The sequence below is a fragment of the Phacochoerus africanus genome, chromosome 9 (genome assembly GCF_016906955.1).
Source record: "Phacochoerus africanus isolate WHEZ1 chromosome 9, ROS_Pafr_v1, whole genome shotgun sequence".
NCBI classification, from domain to species: Eukaryota; Metazoa; Chordata; class Mammalia; order Artiodactyla; family Suidae; genus Phacochoerus; species Phacochoerus africanus.
This window is the reverse complement of record NC_062552.1, coordinates 56,930,569-56,956,788: the sequence shown is the minus strand read 5'-3', so window position 1 is coordinate 56,956,788 and position 26,220 is coordinate 56,930,569. Positions and strand designations below refer to the sequence as shown.

Here is a 26,220-nt window from a genome sequence, read left to right as displayed (position 1 = left end):
GGTCGGTGATGAGAATGTCGATTATGGAAACACAGGAAGAGGAGTAGATTTAGGGATTCCAAATGAGGACAGGAGGTTCAGTTTGATAGTTTATTTTAGACATGTTGAGGCTGAAGTGCCCGTGGAGTGACCGGTTTGGAAATAATGGCGTGAAGCTCAGCAGTGAGATGAAAGCTTGGGATGTGCAGGTGGATAACAAAAGGACAGATAGAGGAGATGGCAGCAAAGGGGGGTACACAGAGAGGGGAACAAGGGAGACGGAAGTGCAGCCTAGGGACAGCACAAGGACAAACAAGAGTATCATGGAAGCCAAATACAAGAATTTCGAGAAGGAAAGGGAGATCATCAGTGAGATCAAGTTAGAGACCACTAATAGACGGGGTCAGAGTTCACAGTGTTTAAGAGCTAAAGGGGAAGGAAGGCCACTAGAATCAACACTTAGGAGGGCACCAGTGACCTTTAGAGGAGCACAGTTTGCCAATGCCTGAAACTGCTCTAACGGGGGGCACAATCTTTCATTCTGCAATAAGAAACAAAAAACTTGGAGCTCCTGCTGTGGCTAAGCAGCTCAGGTCACCACAGAGGCTCAGGTTCAATCCCTGACCCAGAGCAGTGGGTTAAAGGATCTGGTGTTGCCACAGTTGTGGCTCGGATTTAATCGTTGGCCCAGGAACTTCCACATACTGCAGGTGAGGGCTTTTTTTTTTTTTTTTTTTTTTTTTTTGCTTAGGGTTGCTCCCCCAGCATATGGAAGTTCCCAGGCTAGGGGTCTAATTAGAGCTACAGCTGCTGGCCTATGCCACAGCCACGCCAGATCCAAGCCACATCTGCAACCTACACCACAGCTCATGGCAACACTGGATCCTTAACCCACTGAGCGAGGCCAGGGATTGAACCCGAAACCTCATGGTTCCTAGTGGGATTCATTTCTGCTGCGCCACAATGGGAACTTTGCGGGTGTGGCCATTAAAAAAAGAAAAGAAATAGAAACAAACAAAAAGCTTAAAATTCAAGTGCTCCTAAAGTTAGAACAGTAACAGGCAATTCCCTGGCAGTCTAGTGGTTAGGACTTGGTGCTTTCACTGCTGCGGCCTGGATTCAATCCCTGGTCTGGGAACTGAGATCCCACTTCAAGCCACTGCACACAATGGCCAAAACCCCCGCCCCCAACCCCAAAACCTCAGTTCTTCTAGAGTGTAATAAATCACAAAACTTTAGAATTGGAAGGGTGCTTATTGATCATCTACCTAACTCATCCCCCTCATTTTATGGTTTAAGAAAGTCCAGTACAGGGCAAGTTTCAAGGAAGAACCAGTCCAGGCCACAGAGCACACAAAACCCCTACGTAAAGCCCTGTCTGTTTCACCAATAAAGATGGAAGTACCTGTCCAGAACAGCACAGATGACACTAAGAGTAAAGATTTTATTTACAATGATCCTAAAAGAGGATTTAGCAAAAGATCTTTCTCTACCTTATTTTGTCGGCATCGGCTGGACTCCTTAAACAAAAAAGAAATATCCTGGGGGTAGGATGTGAACTCTCTCCTCAGATATGTTCTCTAAGTCCCAAAAAAGTTCCCTGCTCCTTAGCTCTTAGAAGGGGCATTAGTAGAGATTTTATTTGCCGCCGGGAGTCAAATGCCTGCATCCCACTGAGGAACATGAGACTTCAATTGTGGCAGGGAAAACTTCAGGCTTTCACTTCACTCATGGCCTCCATAAGGCGAGCACTGTTGGTGACTGCAGTCGTCAGAAAAATGAATCTGTACCCTAAGGAGTCAAAAGCACCATTGCACATGAGCCAAAGCAGATCTAAGCTCAGGCCCCTGCAGTCCACAGCCCTGGCCAGGTCACAGCACCAGGTTACAGACACGGATGCATCAGTGCCATGCTCTTGGGCACAGAAACTTGCCGTGCCTGGTGGAGCCAGGGTCCCTGCTATTCAGCCCACAGCACAACAGCGGCAAGTGGTACCCAGAAGCCAGTAAAGAAGACTCTCTGGAGTTCCCGGCATGGCTCAGCGGTTAGTGAACCCTACTAGCATCCATGAGGATGCGGGTTCTATCCCTGGCCTCGCTCAGGGGGTTAGGGATCCGGTGTTGCCGTGAGCTGTGGCGTAGGTCATAAGTGGAGCTTGGATCCTGCACTGCCGTGGCTGTGGCGTAGGCTGGCAGATAAAGCTCCGATTGGATCCCTAGGCCGGGAACCTCCATATGCCACAGGATTAAAAAAAAAAAAAAAGGAAGGCTTTCTGAGTGCTTCCCTTTGGTCCCCCACACCCCACAGAAGCCTATTCTCACCTTTCTCTCTACCCAGGAACCGCAGGGCTGAGATCTCAGAGAATGTGCAACCACCCAAGAACACCACCAAGATGAGGCGCAGGGACTCACTGGAAGCCTTGTCTTCCTTGCTCCTGTCTGCCAAGACCAGACCAGACTCAGCTCTTCAACCACCCACTCGTGCTGTGTGCACCCCGCCCTCCTCTTGTGCCACCCCGTCCCGCTGGGCAAGGCCACACACCTGTGAACGCCAACTCACTGCAGTTGAGCAGCCGCACCACTTCGTCCAGGCCCTGCCAGCCTCGCCGCTCCAGCACCTGGAGGAGGCAGGGGGCACAAGAGCTAGTTTCAAGTCCAGCAGCAGCCAGACTGTCCTGTTTCCTGCTAGTCACTGGGGCAGTTAAGAATTGGACCAAGCCACGGACTGGGAGAAAGCAGGTGAAGTGGGAGCAAGCCACTTGTTCTCACCTGCTCGATGATTCGGCAGCTTAGGGGCACATAAGCACCACTGAACACGTAGGCCATGTCGCGTGGCACTTTCAGATCATACTCGCCGTCCACACGTGGGATCTAGAGGGCAAAGGGGACTGCATGAGGCAAGTGACAACTCAGCCCTCCTGTCCTTTCTAGGGCCAGAAAAAGTGGCTTATCCCTAAGAGTTCTTAACTTCAGCAAAAGGCAGAACCAGCAACTTCTTTGGGGAAAAAAAAAAAGAATCCATGACCCAAATATGAAAGCTGTTCATTTTTTTTTTTTTTTGGTCTTTTTAGGGCTGCATCCACCGCATATGGAGGTTCCCAGGCTATGGGTCGAATAGGAGCTGTAGTTGCCAGCCTGTGCCACAGCCACAGCAACGCCAGTTCCGAGCCACATCTGCAACCTACACCACAGCTCAAGGCAATGCCAGATCCTTAACCCACTGAGCGAGGCCAGGGATCGAACCCACAACCTCATGATTCCTAGTCAGATGCATTCCCACTGCGCCAGGACGGGAACTTCATGTGACTTTCTTGAATGAGTGCCCATGCTCCCCAGGAAGGGCTGGAGGGAAGAGAGCCCCTTTCTGACCCTCGGTGACATGGGACATATCTGTCACGGAAGCAGCACTTTGCATATTTTCTGACACTGGTAGGTACTTGTTTATGTTTATTAAATGAATGAATCTTTGGATTTTGTCTCACTATTAAGTTAGGTTCCGGCTATAATGCTACCAAACAAAAGGACCTTTATAAAAATAAGATGATAGAAGGGTTTTTGTGGGTTCAAAGTTCTCCATAAAGGGCTGAACCCACCACCTCCCCATCCACCCGTTCTACATACCAAATTCAGCTTCTTGCTGATGGCACGAAAATTGCTCCTCTTGGCCAAAGAACTGAAGGCATCAGTAATCTTTCCTGGGAAAGAAACGGGCACTGGGTTTCATCTAAGGTTTATGGATTAATAATGCTGGCATAGAAGATACCGATCAGCAAATGACAGGACCACCTCATGTCAAACAGCATCAAAGCCATTCACCTCCAGTTGCCTGGAATTGATCAAGACATTCACTACCCTTCTCCCCACCCACAGTCTTCCTCCTCCGCCAGGGTACCAGATCTCTACTAAGCAATCTACCAGGTGACCCTAGTTTATTGCTTAAGTACATGGCCTTTGGAGTCCAACCCATGTGGGTTCAGATCTGACTTACTGAGGGACCCTGAAAAAGTCATTCACTTTCCCTAAGCCTCAGTTGCCTCATCTATAAAATGGTGATTATAAAACTTACCACCTGAAAACTGCATCTAAAGGGCCCAGGACATAAGTGCTCACTGCAAACTGCTCTTCTTGCAGAAGCAGGGGCAGTAAGGACAGTGACAGTAAGGAATCACTTTCTCCTCCCCCAACTCACTCTCTCCCTCCCAGGGTGCCCAGCCTGGTTTTTATGTTGTTGTATTTCGGTTTTGTTTTTGCTTTTTAGGGCCACAGCTGTGGCATATGGAGGTTCCCAGGTTAGGGGTTGAGTCAGACCTACAGCTGCCAGCCTACACCACAGCCACAGCAACACAGGATTTGGACTGTGTCTGCAAACTACACCACAGCTCATGGCAATGCCGGATCCTTAACTCATTGAGCAAGGCCAGAGATCAAACCCACAACCTCATGGTTACTAGTAGAAATTCTTTCGTTTCCACTGTGCCACAGCAGGAAACTCCTCTCTGTTGAAAGAAGAGGGAACAATGGCCGAGGAGAGCGGAAGGGGTTACCTGAGTTTCTTGCTCACCTGCAGCCTTGTCCGTCACCAGCTTGCTCACTTTACTCTCTACAGCTGTGAGGGTGTCCCCTGGTGCCTGCTCTGTTAGGAGCCCAGCTCGCCGCAGATTGGAGAAGGTTAGCAGGTGCTCAGGGCCATAGCTCTGAAGAAAATGCAGTGCAGCTACCTACTGAGCATCCACCAAGGATCTAACTCTGTGAGGTGATATGGAGGTGAGGGAGAGGAGGATCATGCAGTCTGTGTCCTGAAGGGCCCATGCTTATTTGTGGGGTAGATTTTCATTCTTTTTTTGGCTGACATGTAGAAGTTCACAGGCCGGGGATCAAACCCGTGCCATAGCAGTGACAATTCCAGGTCCTTAACCCACTGAGCCACCAGGGAGCTCCTTCTTTCCGTTAGGAGCCCAGACATTTCAAAAAAGTCCAATGACCTCCCTCCAGCATGTTTTCTCAAGAACACATTCTCCTGGCCTTACCTGCAGATACTGGGTTTTCAGGGATCGGTAATCTTTTGGGATCAAACCTGAAGGTAAGGAAGATAAAGGGTCATGAGAACAGGTTCATAAGGCAGTTGGGGTATCCTAGAGTGTACAGCCAAACAAACCAACCAATAAACCCTCGTCCCCGCAAAAAAAAAACAAAACAAAACACAACAAAAAACAACCCTAACCAGAAGGAAGGAGTCAGTAAATGATGTGAACCTTGCATCCTATGCAGTTCATGCTAAGTTAACTCCTAAATTTAAACGTGCTTACTGAAATATAAAGCCTGGATCTGAGAGTTCCAAGGAAGAGCCCTGAGGAATTTTGAAACAAATGCTGACTTAATCTGTAGTGGGGTGTGGGGTGGGACATGACAGGAGGAAAAAGGGCCTTCCTGTGTATTTCTCTCTGGCTGGTTCTCTTGGGAACTGCTCAACAGCTACTGAGGAATAGGAAAATTGGTCACATGAGTCCCCAGAATAGAGTCCTAGATGGTTTTCTCCATATAGGTAAGAAGAAACAGGCTTCCTAGGAGTTTCCGCCGTGGCTCAGTGGTTAACAAATCCAACTAGGAACCATGAGGTTACAGGTTTGATCCCTGGCCTTGCTCAGTGGGTTAAGGATCAGGTGTTGCCGTGAGCTGTGGTGTAGGTTGCAGACGTGGCTCGGATCCCACATTGCTGTGGCTCTGGCATAGGCCAGCAGCTACAGCTCCGATTCGACCCCTAGCTGGGAACCCCCATATGTTGCGGGAGCGGCCCTAGAGATGGCAAAAAGACAAGCAAACAAACAAAACAAAACAAAAAAAAAAGGAAATGGGCTTCCAACTATAATAAAGGGGATTTAGTGTTTCCTTTCTTGTGTCTTTTTAGGGCCACACCTGCCACATACGGAAGTTCCCAGGCTAGGAGTCAAATCCGAACTACAGCTGCTGGCCTACACCACAGCCACAGCAACTCGGAATCTGAGCCACATCTGTGACCTACACCACAGCTCACAGCAACACTGGATCCTTAACTCACTGAGTGAGGCCAGGGATCAAACCCGTACCCTCATGGATACTAGTCAGGTTAGTTTCCACTGAGCCACAACAGGAATTCCTGGTCTTTCTTTTCTTTCTTTTTTTTTTTTGTTTTTTTGTTTTTTTGTTTTTTTGTTTTGGTTTTGCCTGTGACACACAGAAGTTCCTGGGATCATACCCACACCACAGCAGAGACCCAGGCCTTAACCTGCACCACCACAAGGGAACTCCAAGGGGACTTAGAATAAGCAAACTACTTCTCTAGGTAGGAAGCAACTTTAAAGAGTATTTGCCAACTGGTGGAGTTCCCATCATGGCTCAGCAGAATCAAATCTGACTAGCATCCATGAGGATGCAGCTTTAATCCCTGGCCTCGCTCAGTGGGTTAAGGATCCGGCATTGCCGTGTGCTGTGGTGTAGGTCAGACACAGCTCAGATCTGGCATTGCTGCGGCTGTAGCATAGGCCAGTGGCTTTAACTCCAATTCGACCACTAGCCTGGGAACCTCCATATGCTGTGGGTGCAGCCCTAAAAAGATAAAAAAGAAAAGAATAGAAAAGAAAATTCACGAACTGGAAGTCTTCAACAGTCAAAACAAGTTGCCATGAAAGGCTGCAGAATCTGTTTATCAAATTTATTTTTCTTGGACTCCATCCTTTTTTTTTTTTTTTTTTTTTGCCAAGCCCTCAGCATTCAGAAATTCCTCAGCCTAGGATCAAACCTGCACCACAGCAGTTACCCAAGCCAGAGCAGTGACAATGCTGGATCCTTAACCACTAGGCCACCAGGGAACTCCTGGACTGTACCTTGATGATGACATCTTGTTGAGAGTAGGAAGCCAGATAGAATAACGATAGAAATGCCACTCAGCTCTGCCCCTCTGCAGTCCTGTGATGGGACGATGGGACAGGACTTGTTCTGGGGGGCCTGGATGTGGTCCTGCTTAGGGCTGGACAATAAATTACCCTATGACCTGAGGATGTTTCACCCCAAACAAAACTGATTTTACAGAGGAAAGAATCCGTAAGATGACAGGGAAACGTTGTCTGGTAGGACATTTCTCTCACTTTCAAAATGATTTCTTTATCCTTAAGGTAAAGCTTTTCAATCTGGCATCTTTGGTCCCTAGGTCTCACCATTCTCAGTGATGGACAAAAGGCACATGAGGCGAAGGCTTTCGATGGGTGACACCTGCATGGGAAGAAAGAGTCGAGGAGAATGCAAAGTTTCGTTTTGGGGGTTTTTTTGTGTGTGTTTTTTCTTTTTGTCTTTTTAGGGCCACACCTGTGGCATATGTACGTTCCCAGGCTAGGGGCTGAATCAGAGCTACAGCTGCCGGCCTACACCACAGCCACAGCCATGCCAGATCTGAGCCATGTCTGCCGGCCTACACCACAGCTCACGGCAACTCCAGATCCTTAACCCACTAAGCGAGGCCAGGGATCGAACCCACATCCTCATGGATACTAGTCGGGTTCGTTACCACTGAGCCAGAATGGGAACTCCAAGAATTCAAGTTTTATAACACATGTTCTTCTCTTTTCTTCCTTTTGCTTGAGCCTCATCTCTAAACATGGTTCCCAACTTTTGGAGACTGAAACTGCTGAATTCTGCAGGAAACAAATCTAGCGCATGGGCAAAAGCACAACCACAAAGAGCTTTACCATTGCCTGCACCTGATTTTGCTTATGAATCTATGTCACCTTCCCTAAGAAAAGCCATGTGGGTTAAAGCCTAGGTGCCTTTGTTCTGGCGACCTCTGCCTCCTGGTCCCCCACTTGCTAGATTTAAGAGTCTTGTGTGTGCTGTTATGCCTCGCTGGCTCTCTTCCAGGATCTCCCGTTGCCCTGCAGCGCTGGATGCAGCACCCAAAGTCTTCCCCAGACCCTCTCCCTGCCTCCACCCTGCCTCACCTGCCGATCTATGTGCTCTTCGATGTAGCTGGTGCTCTCCCGGATGTTGAAGCCCTCTAGCAGTGCTGCAAGAAATCAGAGGAGAGACTGTTACTGTAGGAGCGGCTCAGCTGTTGCCATCGATGCTAACGGGTGTCTATCACCCTCTTTCTCCATCCCTGGGGTGGGGTAAGGGGCCCCCAGGACTCCTGATAGGAACCAGCATTCCACACAGCCTATGTCAGCTGGAAAGAGCCAGAAAGCATCTTTTCAGGGTGGGCTGGGGCTGGGAGGCAGGGAAGCAGAAGTGGGATAAGGAGCTGAGTCACCATGCTCAGTCTTGATGAGCTCCTGGAAGTCTTGCTTGGTTTTCTTCTTCATGATGCATTCACAGGCCCCAATATCTGCAGACAGGACAAAAGGGGAGCTGGCATATTCCTTGTTCTAGAGGGATATCTCTTTATTGTCCAGAAGAATAAAAACCTTGTAGGGCAAAGTGCAGGAGTGCTACTTCCCACTTTATTTTTTTTTTTTTGTCTTTTTGCCATTTCTTGCGCCACTCCTGCAGCATATAGAGGTTCCCAGGCTAGGGGTGGAATCGGAGCTGTAGCCGCTGGCCTATGCCAGAGCCACAGCAACGGGGGATCTGAGCCACATCTGTGATCTACTCCACAGCTCACGGCAACGCTGTATCCTTAAACCACTGAGCGAGGCCAGGGATCAAACCCAAAACCTCATGGTTCCTAGTCGGATTCATTAACCACTGAGCCACAGCGGGAACTCTGATACTTCCCACTTTAGACCAAATAAGAGCACTGTCTACCAGGATGAACCGGGACCCCTGCCCTGAGGCCCATGGCCTTCGCAGCAGCCCTTGAGTGAGAACCTACGGAGACTCAGCAGCCGGTGCTCCTGTTTCAGTCCCTTGAGCTCCTGGGACACGAAGTTCTTCATCTGCTTGATGTCCATGCCTCTCCGACGCTGTGGGGACGCCCCATGAGGTCCACCTCCCTGCTCTCAGAGAGGTGTGACCACCGCCCTTCCCGCAGCTCCCACCCACTGCGGAGTCAGAAGAGGAGCCACAGGGCAGCAGACTTGGGGAGTCACTGAGGGGAACAGACAGGAGACCCGGGCTGGGAGCCTCACGTCATACTGGGCCTGCAAGTTCCGGGCCTTCTGGCTCAAGAAGCTGAAGACGTTGGAGAAGTGTTCATTACGAATCTCATGAAACACCTGCAAGGGGGACACGTGACAGGAAAAACCTACTGGGCAGACCCGTACCTTGCTCCTTCCTGCCTCCTCAGGGCAATGACAGCACAGGAAGCGTGCTCAGCTGTTCTAGCAAAAGTACAGAGACATCTGAGCTGGCATCAGGGTCAATGGCCTGCCACGTGCTCTGGGGTGTGTCCCTCTCCTCGGGGACTCAGCCTCCATCCCAGAGCCAGGGCCCACACCCCCGTGGAAGCAGGTGGCCCCAGGGAAATCCACTGCTGACACCCACGTGCTCACCTTGTCCTCGGCATTGAGCAGCACCTTCAGGCTCTTGTCAGATGACGTGACTTCTGGGCCAAAGTCGACACTGCCTTTGAGAGCAGAGCGGGGGAAAGCTATGGGGATGTCTGATGAGGCCTTCCTCTCCTTGCCCCCTTCCTGAACTGCCATTAAAGGTCCCCAAACTGTCAGGGAGCCAGCAGTTCACTCAGAGTCTGGGTCTCTCCCACAGGCCCTGCCCCACCACGGGAGGCCCCCGGAGCTGCGGACCCCTCCATCTTGCCAAGAAGCCACTTACCACACTTGATGCGGAAGGTGTCATCCACCAGGCCCTCGTAAACCACCTGGGAGCAAAGTGCTGTCACAAAGTCCACATCTGAAACCGAGATTCCCGAACATGAGGGTCCACCCTGAAGCAGCGTGCCACCCAGTTTGCTCAGTGTCAGTTCAAAGGCTTTTCACAGTGGCCAGATATCCCTGTCCCCCATCAAGGCTGGCATTCACAGCCCCAACGTGAGGATCCCAACCATGCCCCTGTGTCTGCCATACGTCCCTGTCTTCCAGGGTCCTCAGGTGAGAGGAGTGCCGGGCACAGACTACCTCTGTCCAGGAGAAAGATGTGTCCAATTTCTGGCCTTCGGCCCTTGGTTTCACCATCCTCTTCCTCCTCCAGCTTCCTCCACAATTCATGTGACATCTGCCAGGGCCCAAGACACTCTCAACCTTATGGCCAGGTCCCCGCTGCAGCCCCACGCCTAGAGAACCCAACCCCTTTCCCTGTGATACTCGTTCTTGACGCCAAGAGGGCAGCTAATTATCAACACTCTCACCCACAGTACTCCCATCTGTTCCTAACCCTCCCCTCCCTTCCCTGTCCCAGCCAAGGAGTATCTCCACCCCTGAGAAGAAGGGATGCTACCCAGGGGGCCGGGCTCCTGCGATCCATTAGCCACATCAGCTCTCCTCTCTGGGGACCTCCTCCGAAGCCAGAGCCGTGACAGCAAGATGAACATACCTCACATCAAAGATGCCTGCGGATAATCCTTGGTGGGTAGCAAACAGGTGATACGGGGGCTCTCAGAACAACAGAACTGCTTACCTTGGCATACCTGCCAATCCCATAGCAGTTAGGGAAAGGTCCATAGAGGGTGCTGAGGAGGTGCAAGGCCTGGGCCACAGTGTTGATCCAACGCTGATCTCCTTCCTGCAGGGACCACATAGGCCAGGAAGATACAGTCAACCCAGCAGATCCATCTGGAAAGGGGCTGTGCCTAGAAGCCCTGGAGCAGAAAGGCAGGGTGTGGGCAGGGCTTGGAAGAGTTCATCCCCACTGGCCCCAAAGGAAGCCCCATGGACATCAATCAGCAGCATTCAACCTAGGAATCACTATCCCTCGTAATAAATGACATGAGTTGGGGGAAGGTCAAACACCTATTTCTAAGCCATAGGACCCTGTGTTTGTCCCCACTCCTCAGTGCCAACACCCAAGGACCCTGCTCTTACCAGGAAATAGTCCCTGAAAAATTCTGGTAGTTCCATGCTCAACAGGTCCACATCAAGAGGCAACAAAGAGAAAGCCCATTCGTCACAGCTCACATCTAGGGGTACAAAGAACATCAGTCTCCCTACTGAAGGGCGTGAACCTGCCCTGCCTCCCTCATGAGGCTCCACATTAAGAGGGAAGGTCCACTCCACTTGTGCAAAAATTCCCGAGTGCCTGCCCCAAGCCAAGTACCGCACTGAGCACAGGATGCTCAGAGATGAAGATGAAGATGAAGTCTCTGCCCGGAAGGGGCTCACAGGCTGGTAGGGAAAGGAGACATGTACGTAACAGTCTGTACTACTACGTCCTAAGTGGTGTGTCTTTCTTCACTAGCATGTCGATCAAAGTGGAGACACAGCCTTCATTCATTTGTTCATCATCTGAAAAATACTGACTGAAAGCTCTATATGTACAGGCACTAGGTTAAACACTGGGAACACAGGGGTCAACAAAATGGACACGCTCCTGACTTCTAGAGCTTACCAGAACACACCAGACCAATTCAATTAGTTACATATTCCAGAGAAGTAAAAGAGCAACCGAGGAGCACACAAGTATTTCGGGGGATCTAATTTCAACTAGGGGTATGGGAAAGACTTTCTTAAGGAAGTGACATTTAGGCCTAGAATGGGAGTATGATTTGGGTAGGCCAAAAGCCGTAGGGGGAGGAACAGTCCAGGCAGCATGAACAGATGTATCAAGTCCCTGTGGCGGGAAGGCAGTGGGTCAGGAGAAAGGAGTCACACACGATGAGGCTAAAGGGCCAGGAAGGGGCCAGACTGCAGAGGCGCAGGAGGCCAGGCTGCGGATCCTGGGCTCTATTCTGAGCCCCTGCAGCACTTCCGGCAGAGGGTACTGTGATCCGTTCTGTGTCACAGAGGACGGAGCAAGGAAAACACAGAGGAGGGAAGGCAGAGGTTTTCCCCGTGGAAGTCTTGGAAGGTAAGGAGACTGCAGCCAGTGATCTGCAGCTCTCACCCGGGCACCTCCTCATCATCCCACTGGTGTTCGGATGTGGGGTCTGGCTTCCCATTCTCAGGACCCTCTCCTCCTGCTGGGTCACCAGGAATGAGACAGGGAAAAGGAGGAGAGGGGGCAGGGGAGCAGCCTTCTCCCACCCGACCTCCACGTTCCCCTGCATTCATCTCCTCACCTCCATAGATGCCCTCTTCCTCAAGCACCATCTCACATGCGTAAAACTGAAAGAGAAAGGGAAGCTCAGTAACTATGGCCCTCTGTGGTCACGGATGAGGGCCACACTTATTGAACTCAGTGACAAAGACCACAGAACCCAGACTGTGTGATCTAGACAGGACCACTGGAATCACCTGGCCCAAGACTTTGTTTCCTTTTCATTCACTTTTGAAGGCAATTTCTTTTTTTCCCTGAGTGACTAGAAAAGCTTTACACAGGACAAGGCATTGAGCTGTCACGAAAGGGTGGGTCCTGCAGGCAGAGATGGGAAGAAGAGCACAGCAGTGCCACACGGAGGAGGAGGAGCAGGTGGAGTTAAAAAGCAGTGGTGTGGTGTGAAGAGGGGGAGGATGTTGTGGCTACAGCGTGTCCATGGGACCTCTGGAGACACTCAAGGAGATATGGACATACAGCCTTGGGGGTCAAGGCACATACGTCACCATGAAGGTGGGTAGTCTGTCCAAAAAGACACAGAGGGAGAAGAGGGCTAAGGACGGGACACTAGGGAACCAAAATTAAAAGAGCACACAGTCCAAAACCTGGCAGAGAAGACTGAGGAAGAATACATCTAAAGGCAGAGTTTCCAGGAAGAATGGGCAACAGTCTCAAATGCAGAGAAGTTAAGTAGGATAAATATGAAATACACCACTGGCTTTGACAAGAGATCTTAGGGGACTAGATTAAGAGAGAGTGGAAGGAGGGAGCCATGGTGTAGGTCGCAGATATGGCTCAGATCCCGCGTTGCTATGGGTGTGGTATAGGCCAGCAGCTACAGTTCCAATTTGACCCATAGCCTGGGAACTTCCATATGCTTCGGGTGCAGCCCTAAAAATAAATAGGAATCAATTAAAAAATACGATAAAATATGGTGGAGATGAGGAAGCTGAAGCAGTGGTAGCTGACAGTTCTTCATAGAAGTCTGGCCATAAATGAAAAGTCCCTGATAGAGACAAAAGATGGAGCGAGAATTGTTTAGAATGGATAGATGGCTGAAGATATAAAAGAGTCTACGTGATGAAGCAAGAGAGCTGGGAAGGAAAGCAGGGATGGGGCCACGAACACAGGTGAGTCGCTGACCTTGGATGGGAAATGAGGAGGAAAACTGAGGACACTTCTGTTTGATAATGACAATGACAATTAGAGTGGATGTGTATTATACATTTCATAGGTACTAGGCAGTGTTTTGGAAGGATCACTTCAGGGAGTTCCTGTCGTGGTTCAGTGGTTAACGAATCCGACTAGGAACTATGAGGTTGAGGGTTTGATTCCTGGCCTTGCTCAGTGGGTTAAGGATCCAGTGTTGCTGTGAGCTGTGGTGTAGGTTGCAGATGCGGCTCGGATCCTTCACTGCTGTGGCTCTGGCGTAGGCCGGCAGCTATGGCTCAGATTCGACCCCTAGCCTGGGAACCTCCATGTATCGCAAGAGTGGCCCAAGAAATGGCAAAAAGACAAAAAAAAAAAAGAAGGATCACTTCCCTTGAGCTTCATAATAACTGTGTGGGGTGTGGAAGATTCCTGCTTTATGCTCTTTATTTCACATTTACACAGATGAGTCCTAGTCATCCATCATTCATTTGTGTCAGTAAAACTGAAATCCTGTAGGCTTACTTTTAATGCTAACTAATGGACTCGCATAATCTAGTTTGAAAACTGCCAATCTTCATAGTTAAAAAAGGGAGTCTCAAGAAGACACAGATTCCCTCTCCCATACAGCTACTATGGAAGAGATGGTCCTGGGATGGAAAAAGAGGTCAAAGAATTTGACTAGATAGGATTTAGAAAAAAATCATAAAAATATCCACTTTGTTTTTCTGTGTGATATGGAGGCTTGTAGGATTATTCGAAACTGTTACCAACTTGTTCTATTCCCTGTTTAAACAAATCTGTCCTTGGAAGTGCAATTTGAAAAAAAAAGGGCTTTGTAAGACTCCAAAAACTAGAAATCACTGCTATGGCTCCTTTAATAACATGCAAAAGTCACCTGCAATTCTTTTTTTTTCTTTTCGGCTGCACTCATGGCATGTGGAAGTTCCTGGGGCCAAGGACTGAACCCATGCCACAGCAGCAACCCAAGCCGCAGCAGTGATGTCAGATCTTCAACCCACTGAGCCACAAGGGAACTCTAGCAACCTGTAATTCTGACTGCTTTTTTGTTTTCATTTGTTTGTTTTTTGGGTTTTTTTTTTTTTTTTTTGCTTTTTAGGGCTGCACATGTGGCATACAGAATAGGGGTGCAAATCAGAGCTGCAGCTGCTGGCCTACACCACAGCCACAGCAATGCCAGATACTTAACCCACTGAGCAAGGCCAGGGATCAAAACCGTGTCCTCATGGTTACTAGTCATGTTCGTTACCTCTGAGCCACAATGAGAACTCCTGATTGGTTTTTTTAGGTAATAATTTTCCTGCCCTAGTAATAATGTCATACTTGAAATATGTATATTCCTAAAGAGGATAAATAGCTATAAGATTGTGTAATCAATCTTCAAAGGAAGCTCATTGGTTCTTTCTTCTTACTCCTTTTACATGACAAGACAATATAAGCCTATGATTCCACTAGACTTTTTTTTTTTTTTTTTGCTTTTTAGGGCCTCACCTGCTGCATATGGAGATTCCCAGGCTAGGGGTCTAATCGGAGCTACTGCTGTCAGCCTACACCACAGACACAGCAACATCAGATTTGAGCCAAGACTGTGACCTACACCACAGCTCACAACAATGCCGGATCCTTAACCCACTGAGCGAGGCCAGGGATTGAACCTGCAACCTTATGGTTCCTAGTTGGATTCATTTCCACCGCACCACAATAGGAACTCCTCCACTAGACTTAACAGAAAGTAAAAGTCATCTCCTTCGAGAAATAAGTACTATTAGCAACTCCATTTTATAAATAAGCAAACTGAGACACAGAGCAGTTAAGTAATTTATCCAAGGTCACACAGGTAATAGGTGCTAAAGCAAGGATTCCCACCTAGACTGTTTGGCTTCTGCATCTTTGGTCTTACCTCCTGCTTCTATTTTCTCTAGAATTTTTCGGGGAAAATTGCAAAGGAATAAATCCCTGTCTTTTCAACTTTAATTTCTACCTGCTCTAAGTGTCGCATGCACTACTTGGTATAACTTTATAGGCCTGTGGTGGGCAATGTACAGATCTGGAACATCATTCTTCCCAAAAAATTCATCACACTGAGGATGTACCCACAATGCACCCTGCTGATATGGGAATGACAGCAGGGGCAGGGGGGTAGTGTGATGGAATAGAGAAATGGACACACTATGACAGGTCACCAAGCACTGCAATTATTGAGGTAAAGATGAAAGAAACCTAGGATGGCTATGCTAACTCACTATGTGACTGTGGGCTTTAGTTCTGTCAGCTGTTCCAAGCTGGGGTGTAGTATAAAATAGTCTCTAAGGTTCCTTTCCTGTGTAAGAAAAGGCTTTTTCAAAGTACAAAAGTATGGCTCCAATAACCCAAGGGCAGTCCAGCCACAGGCCCTGGATGAGCATGGGGAGTGAAGGCATATTGTGTTTACTATTAAAGGGTTTAGGAAGACGGTCACTGAAAAGCCGTAACATCGTGCACCATTACTATATAGGAATTTGTGTTAGAAGGGATACATAGTTTCTATTTCAAAAGTATCAATCTTTTCATTTAAAGAAATCTATGTGGGAGTTCCCTAGTGGCTCAGCAGATTAAGGATCTGGTGTTGTCAGTGATGTGGCTGCTGTCACTGCTGTGAACCTGCAGGTTCAATCTCTGGCCCAGGAACTTCCTCATGCCAAGAGTGTAGCCACACACACACACACACACACACACACACAAAATAACAAATAAAGAAGTCTGTGTAGAGGCCACCTCTCACAACTGTATAATCCATATTTGGGGCTGTTTGATGACAAACTCCTTGCTGCATTAATGAAAAGACAATGACAGGGAGTTGCCAGTGTGGTGCAGCAAAAATGAATCTGACTAGTATCCATGAGCACATGGGTTCAATCCCTGCCCTCGTTCAGTGAGTCGGGGACCTGGAGTTGCCGTGAGCTGTGGGGTAGGTCACGCAGACTTGGCTCAGATCCCTCACTGCTATGGCGCAGACGGGCAGCTGTAGCTCCGAGTCGCCCCCTTGCCTGGGAACTTCCACATGATGCAGGTGTGGCTCTAAAAAGACGATGACAGCTATACATCACTTGCTTTGAGAGCAACATGGCCGTCAGGCCCTGGCTTCTTTCCAGTCCCCAATCTTGTTGTCCTTTACCCCACTTCCACCAGGGTCCAAACTCACCTTCTGAGGGCTGAAGATCACTTTGTATTTTCGAGTTCGGCCAGCCAATTTGTCAGCATTGACAAGATCTAGAGACAGAAGGGATGCGACCCAGAAAGCCACGGGTCATTTGTTAGGCTAGAATCAAGGAAGCAGAGAGCCTGGCAATGGTATGGCCAACCTGAATTATTTTCCTTCTTTTTTAAAATTTTATTGAAGTATAGTTCATTGACAATATTGTGCTAATTTCTGCTATACAAGAGTGATTCAATTATATATACATATATATATTACATTCTTTTTCATATTCTTTTCTATGATGGTTTACCACACAACACTAAATACAGCTTCCTGTGCTGTACGGTGGGGACCCTGTTGTTTATCCATCCTACATATAATAGCATGTGTCTGCTTAACCCCAAACTCCCAATGCTTCCTTCCCCATTCCCCCTCAGCAACCACAAGTCTGTTCTCTATATCCGTGAGTCTATTCTGTTTTGTAGATAGGAACAATCCTTTTCTTTTCTTTCTTTCTTTTTTTTTTTTTTTTTTGCTTTTTAGGGCCGCTCTTGAGGCATATGGAAGTTCCCAAACTAGGGTCGAATCCAACCTGCAGCTGCAGTGCAACACAGCCACAGCAATGCTGGATCCCTGGCCGATTAAGCAAGGCCAGGGATCAAATCCCGCATCCTCATGGATACTAGTCAGATTCATTTCTGCCGCGCCACAACGGGAATTCCCTCTTTTCTTATTAACGAGTTCTTATGGCCAAGGCCCTTAGACCCTCCCACCCTTTCCAAGGCCTCAGTTACATAGAACAACGTGACATACTCACTGGCAATGTACCGCATGTTCTTGATGCGGGGTCTGACCAAGAAGCACAATCTATGGGAGAGAAGGGGGAAGAAAACCTCAATGCAGAAACATAAGGTTGGTGACAGCGGCTTAGAGGAAACACAACACCATGTGTTTCACTATTTGCTACAGTTCTCACCCCAGCCAAAGCTATGCCAGCTCTCTTGGCCGCCAACATGCCAACCATGACTCCTCTCTATAAAACAGGTACACGTGGAGTTCCCGTCGTGTCTCAGTGGTTAACGAATCCGACTAGGAACCATGAGGTTGTGGGTTCGATCCCTGGCCTCGCTCAGTGGGCTAATGATCTGGCGTTGTCATGAGCTGCAGTGTAGGTCAAAGACACGGCTCGGACCCTACGCTGCTATGGCTCTGGCACAGGCCGGTGGCTACAGCTCCAATTAGACCCCTAGCCTGGGAACCTCCATATGCCGCAGGAGCAGCCCTAGAAAAGGCAAAAAGACAAAAAAAAAAATTAACTGTTAAAAAAATACAAAAGGAATTCCCTGGTGGCCTAGCAGGTTAAGGATCCAGCATTGTCACTGCTTTGGTGCAGGTTTAATGCCTGGCCTGAGAACTTCCACATGCTACAGGTGTGGCCAAAAAAAAAGAAAGTATATAAAATAATGTTTTTCCAACTGATGTTCATGTTCTCCATATGTGAGAATTTTTTCCTCTGTGGGAGGGTGTACATTATTTAGGTTGAGAATTTTTTTGCTGTTTTTTTTTTCCTTTTTTTTCAGGCCACAGTGCGGCATATGGAAGTTCCTAGGCTAAGGGTCAAATTGGAGCTACAGCTGCTGGCCTACACCACAGCCACAGCAACGCAGGATCTTTAACCCACTGAGTGAAGCCAGGGATCAAACCCACATCCTGATGGATCCTAGTTATGGCTGAGCCAGGAAAGGAACTACTTTTTTCTTCTAATAGCCGCACCTGTAGCATATGGAAATTCCTGGACTAGGGGTGGAATCCGAGCTGCAGCTGTGGCCTGCACCACAGCCCCGGTAACACCAGATCCAAGTCAAATCTGCAACCTATGCCACACCTTGCAACAACAGCAAATCTCTAACACACTGAATGAGGTCAGAGATCGAATATGCATCTTCACAAAAGACAACACTGGGTCCTTAATCTGCTGAGCCACAATGAGAACTCCCTTAAGTTAAGAAATATTAAAAATAAAAACAGGAGTTCCCATCGTGGCGCAGCGGAAACGAATCTGACTGGGAACCATGAGGTTGCGGGTTCAATCCCTGGCCTCGCTCAGTGGGTTAAGGATCGGCATTGCAGTGAGCTATGGGGTAGATCGAAGATGCGGCTGGGATCTGGAGTTGCTGTGGCTGTGGTATAGGCCAGCAGCTGAAACTCCCATTCAATCCCTAGCCTGGGAACTTCCATATGCCTTGGGTGCAGCCCTAAAAAGTTAAAAAAAAAAAAAAAAAGGCTAAAGCATAACCAAAGAATGAAACTGTAAAAGTGCAGAGAAGTGAACCATATCACAAACACCACAGCGTCACATCTCAGCCAAGGACCAATCAAAGGCAAATGTGCAGGTACCTCCTCCAGCTTAGAGCCAAGACAGACCCTCCCAGACACTCACTGTTCACTGGAGCTGAAGGCTGGTTTGTTCTCCACTTTGTACAGCTTGTCTACTTCGTGTTGCTGCAGAGAAAATCCAACAAAACAATATCCATAAGAATGCCTGGAAACCCAAAGTGTGATTCAAAGACAGGGGTCTTCTGGAAAGGCTCCCTCCTATTTAAACTAATTCTAGGATTTGAAGTACCACCGTGACAACCATCCCACTGAACCTTCTTCAAACTGCTAACAGAAAACAAAACAAACAAACAAACAAAAAATACAAACAGTATCAACCCCCCTTTGTCCACTCAACACTCCTAACCTATATTCAGCCTATAGTCTCTCTTTAGTAATTGGTACTGTTCATCACAAGCAAAACTGCTGACCAAGGACAGAGGGACCCGAGTCCACTGGGGAGAAGGGGCAGGTACCTTCAGGATGGAGACATTAGCAATTCGATCCAAAGGGCTCATGAGATCTGCCTCGATGAACAAGTCCTTTTTTCCTGGAAGCTGGAGACACAGTATCTAGGTCACTCACAGCTCACACAAGCTTCCTCAGCTGAGAGTTCACCCAGCCTTCCACTTACCAGGAGCATAGTCTCTGAGTTGGAAGGGCACTGACCCTCACCTACTTCAGCACCTTATTTACTGTCTATATCCACGAGTCTCCATATACTCACCTGGTCTGTCTTCTCATTTTCCCTATCAGTGGAAAGATACTTCATCTTCTTTCCCTTTATTTCTTTTCTTTTTTTGAGGGCCACACCTGCCGCACACGGAGGTTCCCAGGCTAGGGGCTGAATTGGAGCTTATAGCCTCTGGCCTATGCCACAGCCATAGCAACACGGGATCTGAGCCGTGTCTGCGACCTACACCACAGCTCATGGCAGCACCGGATCCTTAATTCACTGAGCGAGGCCAGGGATCAAACCCAATTCATCATGGATACTACTCAGATTCGTTTCCACTGAGCCACGACAGGAAACTCCACTTCACCTTCCTTCTAAGGTCAAGTCCTTGCCCCTTGACCCTCCTGTTCCCCTGTGACCTTGTTCTGCATCATTGCTCTTCTGCTGTCCCACTTCCTCCTCCAGTCTGCATCCCAGTAACCCCATCTCCTGCTGAACAAAGTCAAACAAAACCAAATCTTACCTCGTATCCTGCAACCCCTCAACTAACTGCCAAATATCTCTTTAAATAGCATTTTCCTTCTAATTATAAAAATAACATATGGGTGTTCCCATCAAGGCTCAGCAGTAAAGAACCTAACTAGGAGTTCCCGTCGTGGCGCAGTGGTTAACGAATCTGACTAGGAACCATGAGGTTGCGGGTTTGGTCCCTGCCCTTGCTCAGTGGGTTAAAGGATCCGGCGTTGCCGTGAGCTGTGGTGTAGGTTGCAGACACGGCTCGGATCCTGCGTTGCTGTGGCTCTGGTGCAGGCCGGTGGCTACAGCTCCGATTCAACCCCTAGCCGGGGAACCTCCATATGCCGTGGGAGCGGCCCAAAGAAATAGCAAAAAGACAAAAAAAAAAAAAAAACCTAACTAGTACCCATGGGGACATGGGTTTGATTCCTGGCCTCAATCACTGGGTTAAGGATCCAGCGTTGCTGGGAGCTGTGGTGTAGGTCACAGATGCGGCTTGGATCTGACGTTGCTGTGGCTGTGGTGTAGGCCTGCAGCTACAGCTCCAATTCGACCCCAAGCCTGGGAACCTCCATATGCCACAAGTGCAGCCCCAAAAAGACAAAAACAAAAAAAAAAGTATGTTCAAGTCAGAAAACTTACCCAGGACAGCCCTTACCCCCAACCCCATGTCATCTAGTTTCCACTTCACCATTCCTGACGCCGCTCTCTCATCTGCCTGAAGGAAGGGGAGGTCATAGTGAGCAGCAGAGAGTGGGAAGTTATTGAAAGTTTCATCACAACCAGGCCCTGATAAAGGGGTAAGGTGTTGGTAGTGAGAGACTAAGGTGGCAGTCCAGCAAAGGCCAGGGAAAGCAAACAGGCTGAATGCCAAGGGCAGGAAAAGCCATTCAGTTCAGGGGGTGTTACTGGCATCCAGTGGGTAGAGGTTAGGGATGCTGCTACCAATGCACAGCACAGTCAGTCCCACAGCAAAGAATTAACCAGCTCCAAATGTCAAAAGCACCAAGACTGAAAAAGATTTTCCTTCTTTTTTCTTTTTGTCTTTTTAGGGCCGCACCCAAGGTATATGGACCTTCCCAGGCTAGGGGTCCAATTGGAGCTGTAGCTGCTGGCCTACACCACAGCCACAGCAACACCAGATCCTTAGCCCACTGCGTGAGGCCAGGGATCAAACCCGTGTCCTCACAAATACTAGTTGGGTTCATTACCACTGAGCCACAATGGGAACGCTAAGAAATCTTGATGTAGGAGAATCTTGGGAAACAAGAATGAAACACTGGACTAGACTTGGAGAATGAAGGGTTCTAAATGCCAAGTTAGAGAGTTTGGAGTTGATCTTCTAGGAACAAGGAAAAGCAGAAAGCTTTTGTGCACTGAAGCATCCAGTCAGCTGGAGTTTTAGTTAGGTAACGCAGCAACTATGGGTAAAATGGATGGAAGACATGGAGAAACTGGAGGCAAGGAGTCCATTTATATGGTTAATGCAACAGTCCAAACAGCCCAAGCTTGGATGACCTGTTTTAGGCTGGTGGTGATGTGAACAAAAATAGGTTATTTAAGAGATACGTGGGAGTTGCCATTGTGGTGAAGCGGAAACGAATCCAACTAGCATCCATGAGAATGTGGGTTCAATCCCTGGCCTGGTTCAGTGGGTTAAGATTCTGGCGTTGCCTAAGCTTTGGCGTAGGTCGGCAACTGCAGCTCTGATTCAGCCCCTAGCCTGGGAATGTCCACATGCCATGGGTTCGGCTCTTAAAAAAAGCAAAAAAAAAAAAAGAGAGAGAGAGAGATACATGGAATTTGCAAAAAAAAAATTAAATACTTGAATAGGGTGATAAATGATTTTTTTTTCTTTACACTTTATCTTCTGTATTTTCTTGAATATGTGTGTTAGGGAAGACGGTTGTTTTGTTTAGGTTTGTTTTTTAATGGCCACACCTGCAGCACATGGAAGTTCCCAGGCCAGGGAGTGACTGAGCCACAGCTGCTGCCAGATCCTTTAACCTACTGTGCCAGGAAGGGATCAAACCCACAGCTCTGCAGTCACCCAAGGCCCTACAGTCAGATTCTTAACCCAGTGTGACACAGCAGAAACCTCTAGAATGTGTGGTATTTTATAATTACCATTTAAAAAGTCAGATGTGGGAGTTCCCAACATGGCGCAGCTGAAATGAATCCTTGACTAGGAACCATGAGGTATTGGGTTTGATCCCTGGCCTCACTCAGTGGGTTAAAGATCTGGCATTGCTGTGAATCTATGGTGTAGATCGCAGATGCATGTCGGATCCTGCGTTGCTGTGGCTGTAGTGTAGGCCAGCAGCTGTAGCTCCAATTCAACCCCTAGCCTGGGAACCTCTATATGGGAGGGTGCGGCCCTAAAAAGCAAAAAAAAAAAGAAAAAGAAAAAGTCAGGTGTGGAGTTCCTGCTGTGGCTCAGCAAGTTACAAACCCGACTAGTATCCAAGAGGATTTGGGTTTGATCCCTGGCCCCACACAGTGGGTTAAGGATCCAGCATTGCTGTGAGCTGTGGTGCAGGTCACAGATGTGGCTAGGATCTAGCATTGCTGTGGCTGTGGTATAGGCCGGCAGCTGCATCTCCAATTAGACCCCTAGCCTGGGAACTTCCATGTACCATACATTCAGCCCTAAATAAAACAAAATACAATAAATGTCAGATGTAAGGAAATATCCACGGACTCAGCAGCTGGTTTATTTAGGTGTGAGATGGGGAAGGAGAGTCAAAATGATTCTAAGGTTTTCAAGCCTGACTAGCACAGCCCTAAGAAGAATTAAGTCAGAGGATGTTAGTTCAAAGATATTACTGCACAGAAATCTGCTTTGACCATGCTGATCACCCTTGTGGACAGCTCTTCCTCAGGACACTCCATTTACAAGTTTCTACCCTTGTTCTCATTTAGTCTCTTTCATGAGGATCTCACCTGAACTAGTGACTCTAACCAGCATCTCCTTTCAATTCCTCAGACCATTGGGGTCTTTAATGTGCCAATCATTGTGCTACCACTACAGGACACATAACAGAGAAATAAAATACGCACCTCCTCCCCCCTCCCCCGCCACCGAGGTTCTCTGAGGTTCTTCACCCCACTGCAACCCTACATGTCTTTTCTTTTTTGTGTGTGTGGGTTTTTTTGTCTTTTTAGGGATGCACCCGAAGCATATGTAAGTTCCCAGGCTAGGGACTGAACTGGAGCTATAGCTGCCAGCCTACACCACAGCCACAGCAAAGCCAGGTCCAAGCCTCGTTCGAAAGACCTATGCCACAGCTTGCAGCAATGCTGGATCCTTAACCCACTGAGCAAGGCCAGGGATGAAACCCGCATCCTCTTGGATGCTAGTTGGGTTCTTAACCCACTGAGCCACAGCAGGAGCTCACCCTACACTTGTATCTGCGGGATATTACAAGCAGGATTTCCTACTAGTATCTTAACCTCAAGCTACCCAAACTCGAACACATCAACTTCCCCCACCAAAGCCATTCCTCTTTCTAATTTTTTTTCTCATTTCCATTCAATGGTTATACGATAATTTTTTTTTTTTCCCCTAGGGCCACACCCGTGGCACAGGGAGGTTCCTAGGCTAGGGGTCAAATCAGAGCTGTAGCCGCTGACCTACACCACAGCCACAGCAACACGGGATCCACAGGATCCATGTGCAATGCCAGATCCTTAACCCACTGAGCAATGCCAGGGATTGAACTCACAACCTCATGGTTCCTAGTAGGATTCGTTAACCACTGAGCCATGATGGGAACTCCATGTGATAAATATTTATTAAGCACATGCTTAGTGTCTGTCTCTAAGTTAGGTACTCACTGGGTATACGGTGTTGGACAAAATAGGTATATCCCTGTCCTCAAGGACCTTCCAATCTAGCAGAAAATACAAACATTAAACAAATGACTATATATGTCATCCATTACAATTACAGTAACAGCATTATTTTCCTATTAACTCAAGTTAAAAATCTCAAACTCAGTTTTGCTTCTTCCTGATTCTTTTACAACTAATTGATAAGTCTTTGAGTCTTCTTTCACCATGACTTAAAAATCTATCAACTTTCTTTCACTTTCACTGCCATCAATTTTGTGTGCACCTTTATTACTTCAATCTGATCTATGTTCTCCTAACTGGTCTTCTTGTTTCTTATTTACTCAACTTCACACATGGCTGTTAGAAACATCTTCAAGTATTGTTTCATGCCACATATGGGAGTAAGAAAATTTTTTTGTTTTTGTTTTTTGCTTTTAGGGCCAAATGTGCAGCATAAGGAAGTTCCCAGGATAGGGATCAAACTGGAGCTACAGATGCCCACCAGCTGACACCACAGCCACAGAAACTTGGGATCCAAGCCAGGTGTGTGACCTACATCACAGCTCACAGCAATGCCAGATCCTTAACCCACCGAGCGAGGCCAGAGATCGAACCTGCGTCCTCAGGGATACTAGTCTAGTCGGATTTGTTACCACTGAGCCACAAAGGGAATGCCTGGGAGGAAAACTCTTTAATGGCTGCCTAATACCTACTGTGTAACTTCTGATCACCCTCTTACCTGTCCTGCAGGACTTATCCTTCCCTGGTTCCTCAACTTTCCTGCAGGTCCTTCTGCCTGGAACATCCTCTCCCATCTCCAAGGAAAATACGCTTATCTTCACACTCCAGCTCTTTGAAATTCCTAGATCACTCTAGCTAGAAATGATTGTTTCAGGCACCCTAGCTAGCACTCATTTACCACACATATTCTCTATGTGGTATTTTGTGTCATATGCTCCCACTGAAGTGTAAGATCCCTAAGGACAGAGATGTCATAACCATCTTTCCATTCCCATTGATGCCTGGTACTAGTGGCGTACCCCTTGCCTGTTTGGGTGGGTGGGGGGGAAGGCTGGCTAGGTCACCCCACGGAGCTCTCACTCCCCTTATTTTTCTCCTGGTGCTTCATTTTGGACCTACTCCAGAAGCTCCAAGGACAATACCAAGGGACAAGAGCACGCTCAAAGGAACTCAGTTAAGAAAGAACTATGCACCCATTGAGTGCTAACCTGCTGATACAGTAAAGGCCCCGGAGTGGCGGGCACTGACCTGCTCCAGCAGATAGATGAGCTGGTCTCGGGCCAGTCTCTTGAGCATGGAGAAGTCAGGCAGCTCTGGCGCGTCCGGCCGATGGGGAAAAGCCATGGCGCCGGTCACCTGAGCTGCAGGTGGAAGGAGGAGGAGGAGGACCTCCGATCTGAGAAGGCCGGCAGCAGCCCAGGGTCCACGCAGGACGCCTCTTCTGTAGGGACCAGCACGGACTTCCAAAGGGCCCCTGATGGGGCCCTCGCTCTTCAACCACACGTGGGGAATGAATGGCGACCTCTTGCCCAGGCAGCGGCAGCCTCAGGGGACCTAGTCTCAGGCCCGTAGCCAAAGTGTTCCGCCCCGCCCCTCCCGGTCCACCTGGCTCAGCAGCATTCGGGGCTACACCCGCAAAGCTACCCGCCTCCTACCGGAGAGAGCGAGAGAGGCGACTTCCTGGCCGTCCCGGAAGTCCCGAGCGCCCGCCTGTCGCTTAGTTTATTCAGAACGGACGGCATCCTAGGAGGGACATTTGAAAACGAGCGCAACGCGTCCATGTGGCTGTCCAATTCCTGACCAGAGGCGATAAAAGGAGTATACTAACTTCTAAGGGTACATCCAGTTCTCCCGGCTCACTCAAGCAGACGTTGGGCACTTGCTCGATTTTCAGAATTTCGTGAAATGGGCGAAACCAACTCGGAATCCGAAGGGCACTGTGAGCCCTGGGGATTTTGGCTGTCAATCAAATCTACAACACAAATTTAGCTGAGAGCTGGGCGGTCTCCTTTCTTCCAAACCGCTACAGGTGAGAGGCGTGGAAATTGCGGGCGGGTGTGAGGGGAGAGAAGAGAAACGCTTTTGGAGCCAATGGAAGCTGTCTCGCCAGCTGTGACCCTTCAATACCGGAGTTTTGACTTATTAATGCCCTTCGTGGGAAAATGGATAAAACGGTGGTATATTCATACAAAAATAACTAAGTGAAAGTAGCCAGACTCAGAGTGGCATCTGTATGCCGTTTATATCAGGGTGGGGTTTTTGTCTTTTTAGGGCTGCACCGCAGCAAATGGAAGTGCCCAGGCTAGGGTATAATTGGGGCTGCAGCTGCCCGCTTATACCACAGCCATATCCGACTCGCATTG

The 26,220-nt window shown here is 48.4% G+C and overlaps 1 protein-coding gene across 3 annotated transcripts; it reads right to left on the bottom strand.

Annotated features, from left to right (window-relative positions):
- Positions 1–1,403: 1,403 nt before the first annotated feature.
- VPS33B (VPS33B late endosome and lysosome associated) lies at positions 1,404–25,585 on the bottom strand. 3 transcript variants are annotated; one of them, XM_047795529.1, is made up of 24 exons: positions 25,513–25,585; positions 25,106–25,218; positions 19,287–19,367; positions 18,875–18,936; positions 17,252–17,301; positions 16,438–16,505; positions 12,112–12,157; positions 10,919–11,013; positions 10,515–10,619; positions 10,016–10,112; positions 9,714–9,791; positions 9,434–9,507; positions 9,071–9,157; positions 8,815–8,905; positions 8,254–8,328; positions 7,946–8,010; positions 7,169–7,223; positions 5,006–5,052; positions 4,540–4,672; positions 3,600–3,673; positions 2,748–2,849; positions 2,521–2,596; positions 2,301–2,417; positions 1,404–1,770 (listed from the first exon to the last, which is right to left on the bottom strand). In XM_047795529.1, exons 2-24 carry the CDS (start codon positions 25,199–25,201, stop codon positions 1,691–1,693), a joined length of 1,854 nt encoding a protein of 617 aa, XP_047651485.1. In that variant the 5' UTR covers positions 25,202–25,218; positions 25,513–25,585; the 3' UTR covers positions 1,404–1,690. The 3 variants fall into 3 exon arrangements, with proteins under 3 accessions (XP_047651485.1, XP_047651487.1, XP_047651486.1); XM_047795531.1 differs by adding an exon at positions 23,840–23,895 and having other exon boundaries at positions 25,106–25,557; XM_047795530.1 differs by lacking the exon at positions 2,301–2,417 and having other exon boundaries at positions 25,106–25,559.
- Between the last annotated feature and the right edge of the window lie 635 nt (positions 25,586–26,220).